Below are 18,277 nucleotides of genomic sequence, written 5' to 3'. Positions count from 1 at the left end.
CTTTTCTGGATAACAGAGTAATGTAACTTGACTTAGCCATACACTCCAGGCTTCGACTGGATTCTACGAATATCACCCCAAAACCCATTGAACAAATTAGCCTGCCTTCTTTGCTTTCACAATTTCATTTCAGTTTTTGCTGCACTCTGTAACTTTAGATAAAAAGGGAAATGTCCTGGAAGTCTTCTGATTTCCACCTTCCAACAGTGTATTCAACTGGTAAACAAGTATGTTATCACTGACATAAAAGAAGAACAGATACATTTCTCTCTATTGCATGATCTCTCCCATGAAGACACAATATTTGCTGGCAAAGACATTGTTTGCTTTTTTTTTAAATTATCAAGGTTCTTGCACAAAAAGAGCATGATATGAAAAACCTCATGCTAGTATATTCAACACTTCTTGTCCAATGGTATACTGTCATGGAAGTTCTCCTCCACTACATTTGCCATCTCCTCCTATAGCTTGCTTTAAGAAATCCCTTCAACTCTCTCGCAAAACGGGGGGGGGGGGGAGTGTATGTGATGGAAGCAATTCTACTACTAATAGCCAGCTACATGTCATACAAGGTAGCATGTGGAAGGATCTATATGCTTTGTTCAAAGAAGGTACAACACAGATGCAAAAAGTTGTAAAAGATTTTATAGTCATTTAATACACCCACCCATCCCATTCACAGAATGGGATTCTAACATGCTGCAAAGCATTAGCCTCAAGCATAGCTTGCATTTCCATCGGTTCCTCTGACACAGCTTAAAAAAATACATGGAAGGTGTTTGCTTATTATACAAAAATGTCAGTGTTTTGCATTTCCATAAAATTCTTTTAAAATTTCAAATAATTCCATTGCCCCAAAGACATTGGGAACTCTGATCAAAATATTAAACAGTTGTCATCACACTATAGCATTTCTGTCTAATCTCTAAACTTTTTGAAGCTCTTTAACAAGTTATTGTTGGCATAATTCAACTGTCCCTCCTGGCAAATGTATTATATCTGGTTATTTTAGGGGTTTTTTAATTTACTGTATTTGTTTTTAGGGGTTTGAATTTATTCTATATCTGCTTTGTACAGTTCTTTTAACTACATTTTAACCTCCTCCATGTCAATTGTCAACTGTACATATTTAATTTTATTGTATCTTGTTATATTTTGTATGAACTGTACACCGCCCCGAGTCGCTTTCGGGAGAGGGGGCGGTCTAGAAGCATTAATAATAATAATAATAATAATAATAATAATAATAATAATAATAATAATAATAATAATAATAATAATAATAATAATAATTATTATTATTATTATTATTATTATTATTATTATTATTATTATTATTATTATTATTATTATTATTATTATTATTATTATTATTCTGATTTTTTTTTCATTTCAAACCAGCATTAAAGGATCAAGACAACTTTGATTAATTATGGATGACCTCCAGAACATTGAATACAGGACACAGTACAGGATGCACTGGATAGACTGGTTTTTAAGAGCATTTTATTCTTGAAACAATTATAAGTTTCCAATTTGCTATTGGGCACAAAGAAAGTCCTGCTGAAAATATGTAAAGGCGTAAACACTCTGAAGGGAAAGATAAAAAAACCCAGTCAAGATGACATTTGTATATGTGTTGCTATTGATACATATACCAAAAGGGAGGGGCCTAGATGGTCCTATGATGACCTCCAACGTCCTGTTTCTTTCCTTTCTGCAGATGCCTCTGAGATCAAGATATTTGAGCAAGTGCAGCCTTCTGTATCAACCAGCCTAGTGTTTGATGTCAATTCTTTTCATATGTCTCCCTAGCACTGTGATGGCGAATCTATGGCACGCCATCAGCTCCGGCACACGCATGATTTTCGGCCTTCCGGGAGAAGCCGTTTTCACCCTCCCCAGGCTCCAGAGGCTTTCCTGAAGCCTGGGGAGGGGGAAAACGGGCCCACGAGCCAACCAGAAGTTTATTTCTGAACTTACGGTTGGCCCAATGGGCCCATTTTTCACTCTCTCCAGACTTCAGGAAAGCCTCCGGAGCCTGGGGAGGGTGAAAACTCCCTCCCCCTGCATGTGGGGGGTTGTGCGCATACGCACAGGGTAGGTGTTGTATGCGCAGGTGCATGGGGAGCACTGAACTGTGGCACGCACGCACACACATAATTTTGGCACGGCTTTACAAAATGATTCAGGTTGGCCTGGGAGAGCAGGACAAATAGGTCATTTCTTCTAGAGCTCCCATTCAAAGAAGGCCAGTTTTACTCTTCATTATCCTGAAAAGTACCATATTTTAAAAGAAAGTATATCACTCTCTGAATCTTATAATTGCTGGTTTTTTTGGGGGGGGGGGGGGATTGCCAAGCTCCGCACATAAAGGTCCAGTTAAAATTGTTTTATTGCTAATCCTGCCTATGCACAGGAATCTTCTCAACTAATCGTTAGCATCAGCTTGGAGTTAGATAAGCGTCGATTTAATTCAAGGGAGGTTGGACTTAGTTTGCTTAAGGCAGGGCAGTCCAAACTTGGCAACTTTAAGACTTGTGGACTTCAACTTCCAGAATTCCCCAGCCAGCTCTGCTGGCTGGGGAATTCTGGGAGTTGAAGTCCTCAAGTCTTAAAGTTGCCAAGTTTGGACACCCCTGGCTTAAGGCTACATAGAGATTCTAGGCTGATCCCTCTTTTGACTACACTTCAGGTTCTGCCACTCCTCCTCCTACAGAGATAGAGATTTTCTCTTTGTATATTTATGTCATGACATTCCTATGACAAATGATTTTATTATCCTACAAGCTGCCTAAAAGAAGTTCTTCAAGATAAGGCTGGATACAAATGTTTTCAAATTGGATTAATATTTAAAAGGCACATTCTAAAGCCAAAATATTTGTTTTCAACAAATTTATTCTTTGATTTAAAATCCCAAACTCTAAAAATTAATTTAGAAAAGCATTTCAAGTAAAAAAAGAAACACCTACAGGGTGTTTTTTTTTAAAAAAAAAAAACCAGGTCTGCTTCTGAAGGGAAGGGACATACGGTAATATAAATATTAAATTGTAAAACTGTGAAATGGGCAGTGCCACTTCATTCAGTAACCAGATAATACAAAAGAAATGCTTAAACAAATTATATCGTGTTATGAAATTACTGTATTCAATCAACTTTAAAATTACAAGAACATGTAACATTTTTAAATGAATTCTACCTTCATGGAACCTTTCCAATGAGCTTGCCTCCAGAGGAACTTTTAAATATTGAAGAATATTCTCAAATATGTTCTCCACTGCAAAATTAATACACGGTAAAAGCAAGTCATTCTGATGGGATTATCTTAGATTCTTACACTATACCAACATGGCTTAAAGAGCTGGGGAAAATCATTACCAGTAATCAGTAGGCCAGGAAAAATGATTGACAGCCATATTGTCTTCTACTATATGGAACAATTTACACTTTCTCAAGGATCAACTGGTTCATTTTGAATTACCAACACAGAAAGAGCCTTCTGGAGCATCTGATTCTTTGGCAAGAGCTGTTCAGAAATGAAAAAAATGTGGGAGATCCTTCAGCAATCCTATTTGAAACACTTCCATACATTTTCTGACTGATCTCCCAGCTCAATAACTTCCAGCAATGCTGACTTTTGAAGATTTTTGTAGCTGGAGCTACTTAGCAGTAGTTACCAGGACCTCAGTGTCCACTGTTAACAAGTCCCCCAAATTAGACCTACATTCCTGAATCTTTACTCTCTTGTCAAGGTTTATGACTCAAACTGGCTTGTGGAATTCCTTTGTGTTTGAATCTTTGGCTGATACAGAACAGTCTTGTTTCTCTGCCCCACCTCACCCCTTTTATCGGCACCTGCTTCCCATTAACTGCCAATCTTTTAACTCGTGATTGTTGTGGCTACAATTCTGGACTGTAAATCTCTGGGGATTTTTTTCCCCCTGGACTCTCTGCTTTAAGCTGCATTGGCATGGCTGGTACAGTACCCTGGCTACCAGACAAGATCTCATCTTCCCTGCAGTTTGGACCTGAGTGTTTAAGCTGAGTTTTTGACTGTCGTGCTCATTGTCTGAATTACAATCCCATTATTAAACTAGTTGCAACTTGCTACTATATGATTGCTCAGTCAAGAAAAGGATAAAGAGAAAAGGAGAGATAGTGTAAGAATTGAAGCCAGTGAGGCAGGAATCTCTGATTCTCATGCTTGAAACAGCCATATTGTAAACAAGGGACAGAAGGCAGAAACCCTCAAAACGTAGCAGTTACGCAGCAGTTGATTCAAAAAGGCGAGAAGAAGAGCTCTAGAATGAAACCTGGAGACTAGCATACACAGACAGCATGATTTCACTATATTGTTAGACAGAATATATTTCTTGATGTATGTGACTTCATAATTTACCCTGCAGGAAAGCTATACCGCCAAACTTCTTGTGTATACTTGGGACCACAAAAAGAGATAGTGTTTAATTGCTTTACCGACTCTGAAAGCTATCTTTGCCCCGAAAGCAGGTTTTAAAACAGTGCCATAACAGAACACAAATAATGTTAAACCTATATAATCCGCCTGATTCATCAGGATTGCTGGCCAAAAGTATAACTATTCATAATGCTGTACAGCAGTGGTAGGTTTCCAAATTTTTTAATACCAGTTCACCCTCACGCATCCAGGCGGGTGGGCGGAGCCTCCCACCACTGCTACTATCGGTTCGCCCAATACAGGCCAAACCGGGAGCAACCCACCTCTGTGTAGACATAACTGGGAGGTATTTTCTCTGGCTGGTGAAAAATTTCAAATAGATTATTTTGTCATGGAATGCTCTATAACAGAATTACAAGCTTTAATTTGTATAGCACAGTCTGAGCTAATAAAACATTGGGAAGACTTTTATTCCGAGAAAAGCAATTCAATCTGTTATGGTACAAACAAAATAAAAATGCAATCCAACATATGTCACCAGTATTTTTGTTGTGATCCCGACACATCTGAAAGTGTATTCCTGTAGAGATCTGTAATCATAGAAATCTTCTACTTCCATAATAAAACTTTCTATGGAATGGGGGAAGGGCTGTCCATTTTTTATACAACTGAAGAAATCAATAATTTCCACATAAATTCAGTCCTAATGAGTGCATAACGTCCACAATTATAGTTTCCCATATAAGGTTTAATGAGCCTTCATATATAAACTCATGCATCACTATTTTAGGGGAGGTACCAAGACTGCAAAGGAGAAGCAGCAGTTTATGAGCAGAGGTGGCACAGTGGTTAGAGTGTAGTACTGCAGGTTATTTCTGCTGACTGCCAGCTGACTGCAATTTGGCAGGTCATATCTCACCAGGCTCAAGGTTGACTCAGCCAACCTTTCTTCCAAGTTGGGTAAAATGAGGGGGGGCAATAGGCTGGCTCTATAAACTGCTTAGAGTGTGCTGTAAAGCACTGTAGAGCGGTATATAAGTCTAAATGCTATTGCTACTGAGCTCCTCTTAATTTTTTTATTTAATCAGTTATTATATACTATTTCATTTTTATCCATTTTTTTAAAAATTAATAAGTGTACCACGGGGGAGGGGTGTTTTAATCGCAAGATCCCACTAAGGTGGAAGAGCCTCTGACTACTTTGGAAGCAAAATCAGCAACAAAATGATTGGAAGGCACAATATAAAAAGGGCCAAATATGGATGTTCCATCAAGAAACAATGCAGAAGAATCATCAAATCACAGAAAGTAGCAGTAATCAGCCACAAACCCAAGAATTAATGGATATGAAGGTTGAAGCATATAAGCCCCTTTCATTCCATGATTATACATTTAGCTGGGAAGCTTGCAAGCTAATATCTTATCATAAAACCACCAGTACCTAAAAGACTTGGGATTATTCTATTTCATCTCAACAGCATACAAAATATGGTAGGCACACCAATTACTGAGTAACTCCTATTTTCATATATCTGGAGCAAATTTCTGGCTTAGCATCTTTGGACATGGGAACATCTGTAATTATTCCTTTCAGTTAAACTTTACCTGCTAGAAATCATTATACCTACATAAACAGGCAAGACCACCTAAAATCAGCATTATGTAACAGCCAATTCAATTTATTTTTAATAGGAGAAGTGTTCCTGATAGCGTCATTGGAAACATATGTAGCAGGGTTTGATTTTGATCGCTTTAGGATACATTTGTTAGATGATTAATCAAGGGGCTTCTGTACTAAAACAGAAAAGAGTACTCTTGGAGCTAATAAGACTTACAGAACAAACACTCTGCAGTACGTGAGCCCTTAGTAATCCCCTGAAAATCTATTCGCAAGGCTGAAGGCCCTCTGAGCAGCGCAAAGGTGGTGCTGAAAAATTTGAGTCACCTTCAAGGTGACTCTGCTTAATCAAAGACTCTTCCGCAACCAGAAAGCACTCTTATATTAATAAAAGAGCAAGTATTAATCCAGAAAGTTACCTCCATTTAATATTAATCAATATATACCATTTCATTGATATTTGTAGCTCAGGGTTGAGATGTGAGGTCCTTGATGGTCTATCAGCTTGGTGGTTTTTTTTGCATATGTTTCATTACCAAACTAGGTAATATTATCAGTACTGAGTTTGGTAATGAAACATCTGCAAAAAAAAGGGGGGGGACCCACATGTTCAGGGAGCATCCAATGTGTAGAACTGGAATTATGTAGATAACATCAAAGATTTATCAGTATGGTTGCCTGCCCAGGTTTTACATAAAGTGTCATTCATTAATTCTGAAATCAAAATATTTTTATTAAGTGATTGCATCACATTGATTTAATTATTTTAATTGCATCCCATTTAATTAATTATATTAAGAACTGTTTAAACAGGTCTTCAGGAATATAGATGCTTCATAAAGTTACAATGCAATCTGAAATTCCAAGAGAAGCAAAAAGATTCCATTGTGGAAAGTAATATCTGTTTTCTATGGTTTTTGTTGCGTGTTACTGGCTGCCAAATTGATTTTTGTTGTCTGTTACTTTGATTATTTTTCACATAAAATTTAAGGTCTGGACTCCAAAAATAGGAGAGCATCTCCATTCTTTCTCACCCAAGGAAAGAATTTCCAGGGACAAGAGTACAAACCCACAATAGTGATTTCAGATACTGTCCATTCTCAGTGTTAAAACTACATCTACAAATCTTGTGGATAAATATTCTATTACAGTCATCATGAATTCTGAAAAACTCTACTGCAGGGGGTAGTAACTTACAGTAAAGCTCAGACATAAGATACACCAGATTTGAGTGATATGAACCAATTACTTAAACAGTGTGATAACTATTTTTACTTGTATTACTTAGGGAAATTTTGAGCTAAGCCTCTCTCCCTTATTTGTGAAATGAAATAATGCATTTGTGTTTTGTTTTTTAATCAACCAAATGCCATTAAAGCATAAGTGTTCAATTGTAATTTTTTTGTTACCTGTAAATGTATTTATTTACTAAATATATAGCTTTTCTTTTTCTAACAATAGGTTTAAACCTACTGTAGTGCATCCACATACAAATTCCACTTAAGTAATTATTGGTTTGTGTGTAGGCTTTCTTCTGTAGAATGAGGCACCATGGCTCAGTGGTTAAAGACAGCTGGAGAACTGACAGCCCAAGTGGCAGCACTGACAGCACACCTGGGGGGTTTGGGAGGCCAAAAAAGGGGCCATTTTTACCCATTTTTCACAAAAAACCAGGGTACGTAGAGGGTTTGGGAGACCTGCAAAGTGCTCCTGGGGGCTGGAGAGCGCAAAAATGGCACTCCTAGGGGGTTTGGGAGACCAAAAATGGGCCTGCTTTTTACCCATTTTTCTCAAAAAACAGAGCACAAAGGCGGCTTGGGAGGCTTGCAGAGTGCTCCTGGGGGCTGGAGAGAGCAAAAATCAGACACGTGGAGGCCCAAAACTATTTTTTTTTCTTGTTTTCCTCTTCGAAATCTTGGTGCATCTTATACTCCAGTGCATCTTATAGTCTGAAAAATATGGTAGATTAATGGATATCACTTTGGTGGGAAGGTAACAGCATTTCATAAGTGTTCGGCATATAGTCATGTCATATGACCACAGAAGCATCTTCAGATAATGCTTGCTCCCTTGGCTAGGAAAAGGAATGAACAATGTGCCCTAGAGTTAGACACAACTGACAGGGAAACTTTTTATTCTGTAGAATCCTCTATTATCTGCTTACTTTGGCCAACAGAATCATATTAATTTTACCAATGTTTTTTTTTTTAATGCAATGCTCTCTTTTTCCTTCTGCCTTTACTGTTACTTCTTTAAGGTAACAGGAGAAGTAGTAGTACCCACCAAAATCGATGCCCATAGTGATAATTAAAACAAAGATATGGACAAAATTCTGTTCAACAACAATGTATGATAGAGAATAACTGTATAGCTGCACTACCTGCAAAGTGGAAGCGTGACATTTCAAACAGAAAAGTTGCAATTTGTGATCATGCATATTTACTGGTATTTCTCAGTGATAATTGAAGCTAGTCTTGATACCTCTTTGATCAGAGGCCTCATACCTTAAATACTATTGGAAAACAATGGAAGAGGAATTCATCATAGTTAAGTCATTTGTAGGACATAAATGGCTTTTGACTTGATTCAGGAGGATTTTCCAGAACAAAGCAACAAGTATCTTAGATATTCTTTTTGTCATATTGTCCATGAGGCCATCCATTTGTTCACAAATATTTTTCTTCTCCAATAGTACTTAAAAACCTGCTGGGTTTTTTTGCGGATATTAATTCTCAGAGAAAATACTACAATTCATGTCCTTCCATGATCAACAAGAAACTTCAGCCTTGAATAACCAAACAATTATCGGACAGAGACAAGACATTAAATTTTAGTCTAAACATTAGGCAAAAAACCTCTCCACAACTCCAGAATTTCTGTCAGTAGGACCTGGTCAAAGGTAAATGCTTATCGTGGGAGTAAATATAAGTGATAATGTTATTCTAAAACAAAGTGCATTGCTAGTTTTGAAACCGAAAATTTTATTTGATAGATTTCTATTTACCTAAGTAGTAAAAGATGGATTTTTTCCCATTTTTAAAAAGAAAAACAGTTATTAGGTATACAGTATAAGAAACTCAGAACATACTCTGTCATTCCTTGATTAGTAAAGCTCATGTTCCTACCATTCTAAGATCTCTTTTATATGGTTTCACATTAACTATAGTTAAGGGAGTAAATGAACAAACATGTCTTATATAACAGCAAATCAAGACTGAGCAAACGTGGTATTTAGCCAGTTCAAACTGGTTCACCCAAACCGGTAGCGGAAATCGCAGGTGGGCAACCCACCCTGGCTCTATGCCATCCTATTTAGGCACATTTTTAGTGTTATATTAATTTGGTTTGTTTCTTGGATTGTTTCTAATTTTCTTTTAAGTTTTGTAATATGTGTTTTTTAATGCTGTACACCGCCCTGAGTCCTTTGGGAGAAGGGCGGCATATAAATCCTATAAAACAAAACATAAAACAAACACGTTTTTGAGGCTGGGTGCATGCGTGGAAGGCGCGCGAGAGAGTAAAAGCACATGCGTGGAAGGCCAAGCGCATGCGAGGCAAACCGGCGGTAACAAAATGTGAAATCCACTGCTGCAACTGAACAATTCTTGGATTTTTAGAATTATTACTTTTTTTTAAGAGTTTTGTTTTTAAAAATGACAAGGTAGAGTCAGGCATCTTGAAGAAAGGTCCAGGTAGAAAGTATGACTATTATGAAATGCCACTACTCTCAGACAAGGACTTGAAAATAATCTCTCAAGCCACTCAGATCTATTTTATCTTTTGTATGATACAGATAGTCCTTGATTTATAACTATTGATTTAGTGACCGTTTGAAGTAACAACACTGAAAAAAGTGACTTATGACCATTTTTCATGCTCACAACCATTGTTAGTACCCCCATGGTTACATGACCAAAATTTGGATGCTTGGCAACTGGCATGCATTTATGACCGTTCCAGTGTCCCAGGGTCAAGTGATCACCTTTTGCGACCTTCTGACAAGCAAAGTAAACAGGGAGTTCACTTAACAGCTGTGACAAGAAAGATCGTAAAATAGGGCAAAACTCACTTAACAACTCTCTTGCATAGCAACAGAAATTTTGGGCTCAATTGTGGTTGTAAGTTGAAGACTATTTGTATGCCGTATCATTACTTGCTATAATAGTATTTTATTTGGATTTATTTTAGTAATTATGTTTTTAACTATTTCACACTCCATTATACTTAGTTTTTCTTTTATAGCACATATACATGTATCTAGAAGGATGCAGTACCTTTTTTATTCAATATTTTGTTTGTATCTGGACTTATAGCTGCAATAAAATTGAACTGAACTGAATTATTATTTTCAAACAGCATTTTCTTTTTAAAAATGGCTGAGAGTGTCAAATCCACACAATATAAAACGGAGAACAATCTTTTCCCATGGCTGTTTCTTTTCAGTACAAAACTCCAGAAAGGAGCAGACATGATGGTGATGATGATGATATATGACCACCTCTTCCCTGCCACTTCTGATCCTTAGCTTTTACTCCTAAAAAATAGCTGCTGCCTAAAGGTACATTAACCATCAGTCCAGGCTATTGGAACCAACATCTGGACCATGAGCTGGGCAAAATAACCACTGAACAATCCACGCTTTTAAATTGTGATTAAAGCAACAACACTGAAGCACAGCAATTAGACATATCGTTTCCTTAAAAAACAGCAAGTAATAACATCCTAGAAGAAAACATTAAAATTGGAATACCACTTCTGAGACTTTTCTTAAAAGATTATTTCAAGTGCAGACATACCATGACTCACTAATCAAATGTAGGTGAAGTGAATTACTGACTCTTTATTTTACAACAAAACTTTCTATGTGTTACTCTGGAAATACAAAAGTGAGCAACTGTAAATATTTTTTTTAAAAAAACACTGTATTTTCTCTTCTTATTCCCTTATTATTATTATTATGGTCACTGAAATGATATGGGAGAAAAGAAATACACTGATGATAAGACAGCTATATTTTCCAACCAAAAATATTAGAGGAATTTGTTATTTTGGGATGCTGATTAAGAATGATATATTAGGAAGAATATCATAGCAACCCAATTAAAGGCAATATAAGCAAAAGAACTTTATGGCAGTGGTCTTCTTTCCGGCTTGGCGGATTGGTGGTAGCCAGTAGGGGGGGAAAGGGGATGGTTGCGCACATTCACCTACCAATTCTACAGTCTGGTTCCGAACAGGTTGCAGCCCAACACTGGGGAATAGACCGAAGGTTGGGGAACCCTGATTTATGGTACACAATCAGATTCCTCCATAGGTTTACAACAAGACATGGCAAAAGTATGTAACTACAATTCTTAAAAATGTCCAGTAATGAAACACTGGCTGAAAAATTCTATAGGATGTGCAAACCTATAAGTAAAAAATGAGTACATACACCAACAGCATGCAAATTTTTATGTAAGAAAGGAACTGAAGAAACATAGATGCTAAAAATGATATAAAATATGTGGGTTTTACAACACTCCGCTCAATGCATTTTTCACTGAACTCATAAAAGTAATAACCCAATTGACCCTGATTAGTTAAGTACCATACACTCGTACACTAGTAATATTTCCAGGTAAAATATTTGCCATGGACGGATGTGTCTGTGATTCTACCACAATCACTTGAATTAAGGAATATTATATGTAATCTTAAAAATAGATTCATCATTCCCATGACTGATGAAAACAAAATAGCTCTACTTAGATTCCATTTTAACATTTCTAAAACTAGAAAAATATGAACTTTAAAAAAATTTATACATTAGAAATGCTTATCTTTCATATTACATATTAATTACTAAATCTCAAACAGGGATTTGGTAGGCAAGTTTTATTCAAGCTGAGTGATGACCATCATATGCCTGTTTTTAATTGGAAATCTTCCCCAGTCACATTAGATACTCCTTTCTTTAAAAAGAGAATTCCTAGAAACACTTAAATAGAAATATTCCTTGCTATATATATACTGGGATTTATTTCTTACCAATGAGGATCTCAGCTATGACTTGATTTTGGCCTAGATACTATGGTTACTCAATTGTGATATATTACTTAGGCATGTATGAATCTAACCATGTGAGCATAGCAGTAAGTGAATTTAAAACTATAGCTTTTGTTTACTCAGAAATCCCATGAAATTACTAACTAAAGAGCTTAAAAAATATTATTCTTTATAAACTGTTCTTTGTAGTAAACAAAACACATTATCTCTGTGGGAATTCACAAGTTAAAAGAAGCTGGGCATTTAGCACTTTTTTATTTCTTTCAAAGTAAACATATTTGAACTATAAAATGTCTGGGCCTCATTTTCTTTTTTTCTGAGATGTATTTAGAACTTATTGTTATCGCAAAGCAAACAAGAGATCTTCCTGGTAAGTTTATTGAGTAACTGCAGTTGGATTACTCTCACCGAATCTACCTCACCTTCTTATTGCAATGACAGAGGTGGGTGAGTGAGAAGGAAGAGCGAGGTCCTAAAGCAGGATATAAATCTCTAAATAAATAGCAGAAGTGGCATCTCTTAAAATGGTCCTGTATTTTCTTATGCTGCATTTCCTTATGCTGAAGAAAAGAACAGGTAATAAAATATTTAGCACCTGCAAAGTTCTTCTGTGTATGTTCAAAAATCTCATAAATGAATGGATGAATGAATGGATGGATGGATGATACATATTATCTCAAAATCCTTACACCAATCATCTGAATTAGATCAATATTATATATGTAGCCACAATCTGATACCGTCTTCCAGATAATCTTCCAGATACTTTTGAGTTCCACACCTATATGACAGATCTTTCACTGTATATGAATTTGTTGCATTATTGCATGTTTTCTCCATAAATTTAACAAATTTGTGTCTAGAAAAATGTCAAATAAGATCTTGTTTATACAACCAGATTTGGAAATGTTAAAGGCTTTAGATTTATAAAATATATTAGCAGTAGTACAATCATTATCAAATGTTAGGTTATGGAAGATATTTGGGTTGGTAACCAGCTATAAATATCAAAGAAAAAAAGCTGTATTGCACTAAATGATCTGAAAACAGATCATTTACCACCACAACATAAACTCACTACTAGTCTCCTCAGTTTTAAATCTGGAACTTTTGCAAACTTTTTTAAGCCTACATCTTCTTAAAATTCTATACCTATTATGAAAAAAATCAAAATAACCAAGGTTTTAAGCCTCTTCTAATACAAGATACTTATTTTAAGAATTATGTGCACACACACATACAATACTCCCCATAGATTTCTTATAATTTTAAGTTGTACTTATGGAATAATGTAACATATACTTTTTGCTGTCTTTACATTTCCTTTTAATTAAATAAGCTATTGTTTCCAAAACAATAATTACACCATACTAAAAACTTTTACTCAAAATATTAAATTGATTGTTATGTATTTTCAGTTAAGTGTGAACAACAGCCTCAATAAATCTGCATTTTTTATTTTATTTATGCTGTAAAAAAATCTGCAAAAATCTTCTGATTTAAATCATAATTGAACAAGTTGAAAAGATAATGCTTAAGTCCTTAGTTTCTGTAGTGCAGGTTTCAATCAATCCATGAATCTGATGACTTAGGTTAAGATCCATGAAAGTTTACACAATATATTTGCTGTGAAAAGTTAAACGATATCAACCATATCACTAAAGATGTTGAGTTTCAAATATTAAGGCCATTTCCTCTTATTTAATATGGATGCCTATTCTTTCAGGCTTTGGCTCTACAAGTTGTAATATCATCTTAATGAAACTTAATTACTAGTTATAAATTGCTTTGCACAAAAAGTTAAGCTTGTACAAAAAAAAAACCCTCTACATATTGTGAAAATATAAGATTTTAAAACCATGTCAAAAAGACAAATTCCAGTAAGAAAACTGATTTTTAAGACATTTTCTTTGCACTTGTATTTTCGTCAGCGTATTTAATATATTGATATTAAAGCACATACCTGTATAAATATGCACATTGATATTTCAATCAAAACACAGATATAAAAGTATATTAAAAGTTATGGATTTGGTATTATATACACGAAATATAAACACAGGAACTTTAACGTACGGAGGGATACATTCTTTTCTGATTCCCTCTGCAATTAACCACAATCCAATGCTGTTTTTGAAACTGCTTTTAAACATTAACTTTTCCAGATTATCTTGTTGAGGACCCTAAAAAGAAATTCTAAAACTGTGGTCACCAATCCCAGCATTTCCTTCCCAACTCAAGCAATCTCTCCAAAATGTTCGATTCCCCCACCCACCCCAAAAACATAAATTAAAAAAATTCCCTACTCATAATTTAATTCCAACTTCAAGAACCAAGAAGTTGCTGCTTCACAGAATGGGTTGGGGGTGGTGTTGTTGTAATAAATACCTACGTGACCGCTTCTTGGTGGCGAGAAGGGAGGGGATCTTTCCATTTATAAAGGTTAAAAGAGTGGTTTGTTGCTAAGCCTCACAAAAGCCCAGAGACGATTCTCGAGGAATTTCGCTTTTCCTACCGCCCGCCCTGTAAAAAGCTTCCTCCTTCGCCAGCCTCGTAAGAGGCAAGTCTCAGACTTGGCTTCAAAGAGAGAGAGAGAAAGGGAGGGGGGGGGGAATCAAAAATACACACACACACACCAGCCTTCCAAGGGTGGGTTTTTGCGCCTCTTGCCTCCAAAGCCTTGAAGGTATCGCTCGCCTGCTTTTAGTAGTGAAGGACCCGAATATCCGCCTTCCATCGCAACCGACCGACCCCGTCTAAACACACACACACAGACACACAAACACACACACACACACACCCCGAAACAGTTTCGTGCCCAGGACCCCGGCGGCGCCTCCGCGTAAACAGCCCAGCCGCCACCCGCCGCCTCCTCCCCGGGCTGCGACTTCTGCAGGCCCCTCCGCAGGCGCAGGGCCCTCTCCGGCCAGCCCCGGTCTCGCTCCGCCGGGGACGGAGAAGCCTTTCCCCCTTAATCCCGGGGGACCCCCACCCCCACCCCCTATCTTCCGCGCTTCCCAGGCGGCTTCGGAAGGCTTCTCCCCCGGTTCCCAGCCCCGGCGGAGATTTTCCCCCTTTCGTCCCTTCGTGGTTATTTTTTTTCCCAGCCAGCGAATAGGGAAGTCCTGACTTACCTGTCATTACTTTCTACGCCATCTTGGATCCACTTGTCAACGTCCTCCCAAAGCATTGTGGGTAAAAAAGTGTCTTCTTTTCCTCCCCTTCTTTCCCCCCTCCCTCTTCCCCCCACCTTCGCCGCCCCTTTCCTCCTCCCTCCCTCCCCCCCTTCCCTCGCGTGCGCCCGGAGATGGGAGCGAAGGGAAAACTTAAGAGGGAGGAAAAGTGGCGGGCGGATGGGATCTCTCTGGCGAAAGAGGGGGGTGGGAAGGCGGCGGGAGAGCGGGTGGTTTGCGCCCCCAAGCAGTTGGGGATGAAAAGGGAGAGGGTGGAAGGAAGGCAAGATGGTTGGTAGGCTCAAACGATGATTAAAGGCCTGGAGACTAAAACCATATGAAGAACGGTTTCAGGAATTGGGTATGGCTAGTCTAGAGAAAAGAAGGATGAGGGGGGGGACATGATAGCAGTATTCCAGTATTGGAGAGGCTGCCACAAAAAAGAAGGGGTCAACTTATTCTCCAAAGGACCAGAGGGCAGGGCAGGAAACAATGGATGGAAACTAATCAAGGAGAGAAGCAACTTGGAATTAAGGAGAAACTTCCTAACAGTGAGGACAATTAACCAGCTTGCCTTCAGACTTTGTGGGTGCTTCATCACTGGAGGTTTTTAAGAAGAGATTAAGACAGTCACTTCTTTGAAATGGTATAGGTGTCAGGCCTGCAATCATATTCCTTTCTGGATCTTTGGCCTGCCGCACACTCTCTTATTTTACTCTGCTGTTTCATTAGTGGGGAATTGGGAGGGGGAACAGTAAGGAGTAGAATGTGATGTTGTCAAAATAAAATTCCTTTCTAGGATTCAAGGTCATCCTTTGTCTTTGCACCTCTACACCTGACCGGAAATGGATGGGTGGAACTGCCAGCATGGCAGTGGAAGATTGGACCATGTGATGGACTTGTGGGTGTGGGGGCAAGATTATGAACTTTCAACTGGGTGGGGAAAACAGGGATGCTTTCAGATTCGGGTTTTCACAGATGTGCCAACATGACTCTCTTAATAAATTGGAACTTTGAGCAATGCTTTGGACTCTGATTTAATTTTGGATGTTATTTGGAACGCTGACAATAGGATCTCCTGCTTGAGCAGGATGGCTGGACTAGAAGTCCTCCAAGATCCCTTCCAGTTCTATTCTATTCAAGATTTTTGGTTTGGGACCCGAGCAGTGAAAATTAAAAGGGAGGGTGGAAGGCAAGATGGTAGGCTCGGGAATCAGTGCTTTCTACCCCAGTTTTTAAAACCACCGTTTTGGCGTTAACTGTCTTTGGGCAGAAAAGGCTAATGTCCAATTGACTCCTGTGCAGCCTAGTGAGAAAAAAGTGGTTTGAAGAGCCACTCCAAATCGATCTTGACCTCCCTTGCCTAGTAGGGACAAATAGAGAGGTGCGCATTCATAAAATTATTAATGCATAATAGTATTCCAAAATGTAATCAATTCTGAGAAATTTGGGCTGACTAGAATTTGCAGCCATCTTGCAATGGATTCATATAAAATTGGAAATCGCAGTTAAGTCATCCTGCCATCCGGAGCTTGACTTAGATGTGAGTTTCTTCTCACCCACCCACCCACCCACCCAATTTATAAATTTGTATGGCACTGTGCTGCACTTAGGAGTTAAAAGTAGTTCTAGTTGATGGTACTAAAATGAGTTTTCATCAAGTGGTATATCAAATAATACAGCTAAGTAGCAAATACAGGTAGTCCTCAACTCACAACCGTTCATTTAGTGACTGTTCAAAGTTAGAAGGCCTCTGAAAAAAGTGACTTGTGATCATTATTCACAGTTTAACAATCTTTGCATATGGTCAACATTTGGAGCCTTGGCAGCTGGTTCATATTTATGATGGTTGCAGGGTCCCATGGTCATGTGATTGCTTTTTGTGATCTTCTGACAAGCAAATGGGGAAGCCAGATTCACTTAACAACTGGTTTACTAACTTATCAATTGCAATGATTCACTTAACTGAGGCAAGAAAGGTTGTAAAAGGGAGCAAAACTCACTTAACAAATGTCTCGCTTAGCAACACAAATTTTGGGCTTAATTGTGGTCGTAAGTCGAGGACCACCTGCATCTGGGCAGAAAGGGTTAATGGGTTCCAATCAACTGCCTACTGATCAAGAAGTGGTTGGCGGAAACCCTCAAAATCAGTCTTGACCTCCCTTGCCTAATAGGAACAACTATAGATGTGCGCACTCATACATTTATTAATACATAACATTATTTTTCCAAAATGTAATCAATTCTGAGAAATTTGGACTGGCTAGAAATTGCAACCATTTTGCGAATGATACGTGTAAATTGGAAATAGCAGTTAAGTCGTCCTGCCATCCGGAGCCTGACTTAGATGTGGGTGGTGGTTTTTTTTTTTTTTTCCTATTTATACATTTTTATTGCACTGTGCTACATCTAGGAGTTGAAAGTAGTTCTAATTGATGGTACTAAAACAAATTTTCATTGAGTGCTATATCAAATAATACAGTTAAGTAGTAAATGCCTGCCGTTCTGAAAGACTAACCTCCAGCTATTTTTCTCCAGCTTTCCAAGGATAACAAATTCTTAAAGACAAACAGCATGTCAGACTTATCACTTAATCTCTAAGATGTCATGCAGTTTCCTGCAAGTGAAAGAGTTGGTGCATGATATTTTTGCACAAACGTATAGCTTATTTTTTTACATTTATGGTGTTGCAGATCTAAAACCAAGAGCAATATCTGCGGTCATTTCTTTTTTATTTTCTCTCGTGATAAGCACTTTCCGAGGTTTCTAAATACGTGTACATCTCATTTTCACAGAACTTTTAAAACTGGTAGCGCAGTTGTTACTGAGAAGCCCTCAGTCTCTGGAGCAAATACAAATAGTCCTCAACTTACAGCTACAATTCAGTGCACAGTTTCTGTTGCTAAGCCAGATAGTAGCTAAGTGAGCATTGCCAGGGGTGGGTTGCTGGCATTACGGCTGGCTCAGTGTGCAAATGCTTCCTTGCACGCACGCAGTTGCCTGTAAATAGGTCTGTGCATG

The 18,277-nt window shown here is 37.9% G+C and overlaps 1 protein-coding gene across 6 annotated transcripts in view; it reads right to left on the bottom strand.

The window, feature by feature from the left end:
• HELZ (helicase with zinc finger) overlaps positions 1 to 15,315 on the bottom strand; it is a 142,657-nt gene extending 127,342 nt beyond the window's left edge. For 4 of the 6 annotated variants that reach the window (XM_081934397.1, XM_081934399.1, XM_081934398.1 and 1 more), the window contains exon 1: positions 14,476 to 14,532. In XM_081934397.1, coding sequence (XP_081790523.1) covers positions 14,476 to 14,517 — 42 coding nt within the window. In that variant the 5' untranslated portion in view covers positions 14,518 to 14,532. Of the gene's footprint in view, positions 1 to 3,199; positions 3,278 to 14,475; positions 14,533 to 15,217 lie in introns of those variants that run through there. The other 2 variants (XM_081934400.1, XM_081934401.1) reach the window with 2 other exon arrangements.
• Positions 15,316 to 18,277: the final 2,962 nt, after the last annotated feature.

The sequence above is a fragment of the Natrix helvetica genome, assembly GCF_964273705.1.
Source record: "Natrix helvetica genome assembly, chromosome: 1".
Classification (NCBI taxonomy): domain Eukaryota; kingdom Metazoa; phylum Chordata; class Lepidosauria; order Squamata; family Natricidae; genus Natrix; species Natrix helvetica.
The sequence above is the reverse complement of the archived record's forward strand: the minus strand, read 5'-3'. Positions and strand labels throughout refer to the sequence as shown.